The sequence below is a fragment of the Priapulus caudatus genome, unplaced genomic scaffold, assembly GCF_000485595.1.
Source record: "Priapulus caudatus unplaced genomic scaffold, Priapulus_caudatus-5.0.1 Scaffold686, whole genome shotgun sequence".
Classification (NCBI taxonomy): domain Eukaryota; kingdom Metazoa; phylum Priapulida; class Priapulimorpha; order Priapulimorphida; family Priapulidae; genus Priapulus; species Priapulus caudatus.
In genome coordinates, this window is record NW_014577747.1 from 126,556 (window position 1) to 135,269 (window position 8,714).

At 47.0% G+C, this 8,714-nt stretch overlaps 1 protein-coding gene across 3 annotated transcripts in view; it reads left to right on the forward strand.

The window, feature by feature from the left end:
* Positions 1-5,996: 5,996 nt before the first annotated feature.
* LOC106812780 (zinc finger RNA-binding protein-like) overlaps positions 5,997-8,714 on the forward strand; it is a 21,724-nt gene continuing 19,006 nt past the window's right edge. For all 3 annotated transcript variants that reach the window (XM_014816752.1, XM_014816754.1, XM_014816753.1), the window contains exons 1-2: positions 5,997-6,107; positions 7,128-7,266. In XM_014816752.1, coding sequence (XP_014672238.1) covers positions 6,064-6,107; positions 7,128-7,266 — 183 coding nt within the window. In that variant the 5' untranslated portion in view covers positions 5,997-6,063. The remainder of the gene's footprint in view (positions 6,108-7,127; positions 7,267-8,714) is intronic.

Consider the following 8,714-nt stretch of genomic DNA (forward strand, 5'->3'; position numbering starts at 1 on the left):
CACACAAACACACAACACACACCACTACACACACACACACACACACACACACGTGCACACACACACAAGTACCACACACTAGCCGGATTAAGGGGCGGGCCAACAGGGCAGCGCTCCCGGCCCCCCACATTGGCCGCCCCATTTAGAGACCTAAAATTTACAAACTGTCGTAATGTGACCACGAAATTGCTAGCATGGAACGTGAAGTGATCGGTCCCTCCGTCCGCAATATCCTGTTTCTGCCTGACGAATTCGGCTGTCAGCCTGAAGACACTTTTTCCTAATACCGCAAATGCTGCACTGAAGAAACTAATCTTATCCAATTAGTCTCGATTGTAGGCGGAAAGGATCATTTTTAAAACTCAAACGTGATTAAAATCACATGAGAACAGATTGAGCCAACAGAACGGACGTTAAACGCCTCATATTCCCCATCGAAAGTGACATTTTAATTCGTTGAAACACGCTGAAATACTCTCTGAATTGCCAAGCAAGAAAGCGCAAAAAAATAACACACGTACATAGGGCGCGCCACACAATGCGTCCCCGCCCCCACACACTTAAGTTCCGGCCCTGCATACACACACAGCACTCACACGACACACCCGCATCAACACACACACAGCACACACACACGACACAATGCTAACGTGTACATCGCCCGCACAACGCACCGACCCGATCACATAACCCGCCCTCCCACTTCGTGGGCGAGGTAAAAAACCACAAGCATGTAAGAGTATTATTAGAGGCAGTGAAGCGTAATCTAAGGCGCAGGGGCAGCGGGGCACGTGCCCGCGCCATGATGTCAGGGGGGCGGCAAAAAAGCAAAGGAAAAAAAACAATCTGCCATAAATGATAGCTGAAATAATCAATCCTTATGGACAAGTGATACCCAGGGGCGGTACAGCGGGGGGTCCAGGGTCGGATCCCCCCCCTTGCTGCGCGCAGAAGCAAAACGCAATCTAAGGGGTCTAATTAAAAAAAATTGTGGGGGGAGGGCAGCCCCAGACCCCCCCTCCGCGTGCTCGCAAGTTTGGGTTCACGTTGACCCCCCCCCACCCGTTGTACAAAACTCTGTACACGCCCCATGTACCCTGACCCTGGGATGTAGCTGTAGTTGGAAGCTATAATGCCTGAATCTGAAGGACAACCCACAAAACCAACATCATTTTTTTTTTAAAATTTTTTCATTGCGCGTCAGAAGTGAAGGGGCGCAATTTTAGCAGACTTTCTTTTTTGGCACTTTTATCACTTGGGCAATTCAGCAAAATTACGCACTTTTTTAGCAATGTTAGACAGTTTTTCGCTAGATACGCTCGATTAGCGAAGTCATCTGACGTGTAATTATATATTTAAAGTGTTAACATCTCCAGTGTGCCGACCCTTCCGGCCGGGAAACAGCATCACGACAAATGATGTCGCAAACTTGGACTTTCCAAGGAAATAACACCTTGACATGATAATCAAAATTAAGCACAGGTTTTATACTGAATTGAATTTCGACACTTAATTTTCTCGATTTTCGATGAAGTGGATCCAGCTTGTAGGCTACATTACTCATTTTGGGCCGATCCGCCCTAACTTCATTTGCAAATCTTCTTCTTCTTTAACTTTTTCTTGCAATGATGGGGTGAGGTGACCCCCGTGCAGCCGCCACCCGCATCAGCAATTTGCAGACATTTGCAAGAGTTTCTTTTCTTCTCTCTTCTTCTTCTCCTTCTATTCCTCTTGCCTCTTCTTTTCGTTTTTCTTTTTCACTTTCTTTTTTTTCTTTCCTTTTCTTTCTTACTTCTTTCCTTTCTTGCATGATACGGGGGCGACCGCCCCTGCCCCCCTGTGGCGCCGCCCCTGAGAGGGGGGCTGGTTGGCAGAATTCCCCTTCTTCACCCTTCTTCCCACCAGCTGCTGCACTTTCTCTTTCCTCATTCTCCGCCCTCGCTTCTCATTCCTCCTCCTTCTCCACCAGCTCTCCCTCCTCCTTCCCACCAGCTTCTCGTCCCTTCTCCCCCTCCCCCACCAGCTCCCTTCTGCCCCTTCCTCCTTCTCCTCATCCAGTTCTTCCCGCTCCTCTTTCTCTTCACCAGCTCTCCCCTCTCCCTTCGCTCCTTCCTCCACCACTTCTCCCTCCTCCCTTCCCGCCAGCTACTCCCTTCTCGCCCCTCCTCCGCCGATCACAGCCTCGCCGCCTTCTCCCTCGACTTTCTCCCTTCCTCTTCTCCAACAGCTTCTTCTCCGCGCTCGCTCGTTCTCGCCCCGGTCGTGCCTCCCTTCTTCTCCGTCACGGAGCCTTCTGCGCCTCCTCCTCTCCAGCCCAGCTTCTCCCCCTCCGCTCCTCTCCACGCAGCTTCTCCCCCTCCTCCTCTCCCCACTTCCTCCGCTCTCCCCTTCGCCTCCATCCACACAGCAGCTTCTGTCTCCTCCGCGCTTCCCAATACCAGCTCTCTCCTGCCTGCGCTTCTCCCATACATTCCCGTTTTTCCCGCCTCCTCCCTCTGCCAACCCAGCTTCTTCCCTTACTCCCTTCCTCATTCCTCCTACCAGCTTGCTACGCCCTCTTCTTCTCCCTTTGCCTACTTCTCCTACAGCCTCTCCTTCTCTGCCTTCCTCATCTCACCAGCTCCCCCTCTCTCCCCCTCCTTCTCCACCAGCTGGTGTCTTAGCTGAAGTGGAAATCGCCATATTTGAGCATATATGCGAAGTGCGCATGCGCATACGCATCCTATATCATATATTTCGCAGGTCAGAATTTCACACACAAAGACGAGCTGTGATTAGTCGGGTCGGGACGCACGCGAAGTGCGCGTGCGCATAGGCACGGGGCGGGGCTATCTCAGATATTTCGCAAGTCAGAAATTTCGCGCTACACCGGGTCCTCCCCGAGAAAATTTTGAAAATGTAGATCGCAAGAATTGGTATTTGAGGTTGAGTACATGTACAGCCTTCATTCTGACTACGACAATTCTCTTTTTAGTAGAACAATTCTTTTTTTACTTTCGGATCAACAGCTATAGGGGTCGGGGCCATGGCCCCCTTTGCCTCCCCCTCCCCTAACTACGCCACTTCTTCTCGGGTCACTACACTACACTCGGCCCAGCCACTGCAGCACACAAGACTTGGCACGGTGGTTGAAAACCTCAAGGTCTCCAGGGCTACAGGGCTCTGGTAATATAGGGGCGGCATTTCAGGAGATGTCCCAGAGTCTGGTCCTTCCCGCAGTCGCATTCTATTGGGCCATCTTTAGTGTATCCTCATTTCTGCATAAGTGCCCTACATCGACAAAACCCTATCCTGAGGCGATTTAGGCATAACCACGTCGGCCATACCTCGTTGGCTCCGGGTGGGATCAAGGGATTCCTGGGGTTCGAGTGAAAGCTTATGTTGGCTTGCCTGAAGATGCTTTGATCATTGGGCGATCCTGTAGGTTTTGAGGTTGCCATCCAGGGGTTGAACCGCGTAGATGAAACTGTGCCTGGTCTTTAGTCTCTTCTTTACTGTTTCGTGATGGAAGGGGTGGCGAGGGTCATTTTCTTGGTTAAGTTTCTCTACTTGGGATGAAGCCATTCGTCTAACGTGTAGAGGAGCGATGCCACAGAGCAGGTAGAGGTCATCTACGTTGGTTGGTCTCAAGCATCCGGAAATGGCTCTGCAGGCAATGTTCAGAACTGGGTAAATTGTTGCAGCATGGGGCGACCTACTCCAGACAAGGCACGCATACTCAGCTAGCCGCCGTGTAGCACAGCTAGGCCCGGCGTCTGTTCCCCATTTAGTATTGGCCAACTTCTTTAGAATACTGTTTCTGGCACCCACTTTGGCCTTTGTCTTGATGATGTGATTCTTGTAAGTTAGAGAGCGGTATAAAGTAACACCTAGGTAGACTGGGCTATAGGTATGTTTCAGTCATTTGTCATACCATTTGACTTTTAGTTGGTGGTTCGCCTCCTTGTTCTTTAGATGGAAGGCACTTATTTGAGTTTACCCGGGATTGGCTCGTAGATGGTTTGCTGTGTAGTAGGTGGTTAGGCCTGCGAGAGCATCGGTGATGGACCGTTCGGCTTCGCCAAAGGACTGTTTTTGAGAAGCAATGCAGAGGTGCAAGGAGCAAGGGCGCAACCACGTGTTGAAAGTTGGGGGGTCACAAGCAGCCAATAGCAACGTAATGAGCTAATATCACGTATTGGTTCAATATCACGTATTTCAGCGTGTTGATGGAAGTGTTGCATAATTGTGATGTCATGAATGACATTACTATAGGATCATGTATACATAAAATACAAAAATGTTTTATTGATTAGATTAAGCTAGTAGTAAAGCTATACACAGACTGTGCTAACTGTGCGACACAGTTAGCATGATTAAGATGAAGAGGAAAATAATAATGATGAAAATAATAATGCAAAAAAATGCCTGACACGTGAAAACAGAGAACAGTGTTAGAAACCAAATGTGACCTTCCTTGAGTCACACTTTGCAACAAAATCCTTTGCAATTGCTTCAATATCGATTCTAGAACACGTGATAAAAAACAATCGCGTTGATTGGTTCAATTGTCTTTTCGCCGTCACGTCAGCCGGCAAAAGTCCAACTTGACTTTCGCCGTCGCCGTGAAACCAGGCCTGCGCCGTGCAGTGTCAGTGGAGACTGCACCAGAAGATATCATAGATTAGAAGGTAAGGGTGAACGGCGCCGCGCCGCGACGCGCCGCTTGTGTGGAGATGGGCCTATATTTTGTGTGTGTGTCTATAACACAGTTAGCTTGCGAACGCGTGGTGAATATCGTGCTCGTTCCATGCACGTGAGATTGAATGTACTATGTAGGTCGAATCTAAATGATATTAACAAGGGTTCTATTTAGATATCTGAATCTGGATCACAGTTATCACACTGCACTTGACCACCTGGGGTTTTTATTTATTTTAACTTTCACCTGTGAAATATGGATGTTTCACGATAATAAACGCTTATCGGACTATTTTGGACCTCCCAGAAAATAACGTCTTCCAGAAGTTGGGGAGGTCCACATAAAAGTCGGGGGGTCGTGACCCCCCCCCCCCAGTGGTTGCGCCCATGGCAAAGAGACTCCTGTAGATAACTATATATATTTATGCGTGACATGACTATAGGCCTATTAAATATTTATATAAATATAATGTGTGTGTGTGTGTGTGTGTGTGTGTGTGTTGTGTGTGTGTGTGTGTTGTGGTGTGTTGTGTGTGTGTTGTGGTGTGTGTGTGTGTGTGTGGTCGTGTGTGTGTTGTGTGTGTGTGTGTGTGTGTGTGTGTGTGTGTGTGTGTGGTGTGTTGTGTGTGTGTGTGTGTGTGTGTGTGTGTGTGTGTGGTGTTGGTGTGTGTGTGTGTGTGTTTGGTGAGTGTGTGTGGTGTGTGTGTGTGTGTGTGTGTGTGTGTGTGCCCTGTGTGTGTGTGCTGTGTCGTGTAGTAGTGTGTGTGTGTGTGTGTGGTGTGTGTGTGTGCTGTGTGTTGTCCGTGTGTGTGTGTGTGTGTGGTTGTGAGTGTGTTTGTACGTGAGCGTGTGTGCGCGTGCATGCGCGCGCGTGTGTGCGTGTGCGTGTGCGTGTGCGCGTGTGCGTTGCGTGTGTGCGTGCGTGCGTGTGCGTGCGTGCGTGCGTGCGTGTGCGTGCGTGCGCGCGCGCGCGTGTGTGTATTTATTTATTTATCTATTTAGTATGTAAACGGTAATGTAAAGGTAATAAAGGGCATATAGGTAGATAAATGGTAAATGGAAGTGGAATGAATAGAGTATATTATTATAGATAAATAAATTGTTGTTCAATGGTAATATTCAACTTTTACTTCTATATCTTTTCCCTGGCATTAGTTGCACGGCTCTAATAAGGATCGATGATGATGCGATAAAAACGACGACATGCTGACGATGCATGACCATGACATCATCACTCCGAACCGCGAGTTTTAACTTTCCCACAATCCACCACAGTTTTCAGAGTGATGAGCATTCTCATTTTATTCCCAGAATTCATTATCCGCCATTGTGGAAGTCTCATGGTTTATATTGAACAACGTATAATACCTAAATACTGTTAAAATGGCGTCTGGATATTTTTACAATCCGTCTACAGGACAGTACGGGTATGTTAACTTAACACTAAGACGGAAATTGCAGTGATAGGAGTATTGTATAAGATGAGAGTCGGCAAGTGAGGTTTTTGCTGAGCCATTGAGGCAGTCCGAGCCGTCATTCTCATTGTCATTTACTTAGTTTTCTCGCGATGTTCGGGTCATCCTTGATAAGTTAGAAATGTTCCGTCGGTAGTATAACTATAAGTAGTTAACTCGTATTCTTCTACAAATTATGATTATTTGCCGTAGAATTATCGGTAGTGGTGCACCCATGAACGCAGGCATGGTACAGAACGCATGTCGTTGACGATGCGCCATGCCGCGCGTTTCATGTACTGCGTAGTCCTACCGGTGTTAATAATGGTGCCGGTGCGGCGGTGCCGGTGGGTCCTATTAAACAGCGAAATGTGCAAGAGTGGGCAGGAATGTGCATCTATAGTATAAGTTAACTGCCGTAATGTATCAAAATGTGGGAAAACGGGTTTACACATGTATGTTAAATCTGTCGAAACCTGTCGGAATTCATAAATGTGCACTGCTAGTATATATGTATATAATTATACAGTCTACAGTTTACATGCTTGTAAATGCACAAATTAAATTTTTAACACAAAGCATCCCATAGCATGTCATGATAAAGGGTTGATGTACCTTGTAACACTAGCCGATATGCAACAAATTTCCCAATATATTACAAGTGTTATGTACCTGCCATCTTGAGTTTACTCTTTTAATCAACACAATTTTCTGATGTGATGTGTCAAGTTGAAAAGCAGTAAAAGCCATCAATATAATTGGCTAACTCATTAAATTTTGGAAAGTTAACACTGACAGATAAAGAAAGGTAAATTCAGGATCCCAGGAAAGTTCAAAAGATGAAAGGAAAACTCACATCTCAACGCTCCTAGGTTCCCCACCATGGCCACCCTTTTACCCACCCAACAATCTGATACCTAAACTGATAGACCAGTAAGAATAAGATAAGTATAGAAGCAGTGTTTTTCACATCATTGTTCTCTTGCTCGGCAGTGCGCAGCCTGGTGCTGCAGCGTATCAGGCGACGACAGCGTATTATAACGCCACGGCGGCGCCGGCGGCGGCCGCAGCCGCGTATGACTACACCGCTGTCACCCCGACGTATGGTACCTATGGAGCAGCTGCGCGACCAGTAAGTACCTGTACATGTTAGCGAACTCCAGCAGGGCAAGTAAGCTGTTCACCTGTCTATGTATTACTACGAAACGCTCCCAATCCTGGTGAGCAGGCAGAGTTTATGTATGTTTCACCCTTTCTTGTTGGTTAAATTAGCGTACCGTGCAGGGTTCTCCAAGAGCACTTATAGCCTGGCGGCCCGCCAGGCTATCGTCAAGCCCCGCCATCCTAAAATGCACCCGCCACTCTAAATATCATAGCCGCCATGCTAAATATCATAGCCAGGGGGTCGTTGTCAGAAACAAAATTAGTCGCAACATTAGTCTTACCATTAACTTCCACTCGTAAACCGTTGACAGAAACATCGTAATGTTACGAGAACGAAAAATCCTCGAAAATATCCTCATAACATTACGAGAGCCCAGACCCTCTCGTAACTTTAATAGTAAGATGAAAATAACACATTTAGACTAAGAATTACAATTATAGTGATATAATATTTTATATTAATGAGTAATATATTATCATGTGTTTTTCTTGGAAAACACGTCAAAAACATTAATTATCTACCGAACGTAAACCAAAACAATACATTTACAAATGGCGTATGGCATTTGTTCTCTTGTTTGAAATGCTTGCCACGCTTGCCACGACTCTCGCGTCTCGCGTTAAAGCGTTACAGTGTGAGAATTTGTCTTGTTGTGCAGAATAAATTCATGAATATGTGGTTAGCCATTATAATATGCATAAATTAGTGTGATGTACAATAAATGTTTATGAATTTGAATTTTGTGATCGATTCTCATCCAATCAGCAGGCTTGTGACATGAAATTATGAAGTTCCTGTTATCGTGAGTTTGCTCGTAGCTACGATGTGTTTCTGTCAACGCTACTCTCGTAGCATTAACATTAGTCGTAAGTGTTATCGTAGCATCAACATTAGCATTAACTTTACGATGTTTCCCAACGGGCCCCAGGCTCCTCCCTACGTTGCGCAAACTGGGCGCGCCCGCCCCGTTTGGGAAAACTCCCCCCCCCTGTTTCAATCGTTGCGCCACGTTTAAATTACCTCCGCCCCGATTAAATTCCACCACAATAACAGTTTGACAGCGTGGGAATCGATCGTCAAGAATTCCCATTCGACCAGGACCCCCGACGCGTGTATTTTTACCGTACCACTAATGCGTAACGTCCTACACTACGCATGCGCTGCAGCCACACACAAGTACAAACAGTCACCCTGTCCCAAACCCAACCCCTAACACTAACTGTAAACCGACTCGGCTATCTTATATACAAGTACCCCAAATACCGTCTATGGTGTGGTGGCGATTTTACGCATTAGTGGTACGGTAAAAGTACGCCCCCGGACCCCCCTAGCTCCCCCTCCTCCTTCTCCGCCAGCTTCTCCCCTCCTCCTTCTCCACCACCTTCTCTCTTCTCCCCTTCCTCCTTCTCCACCAC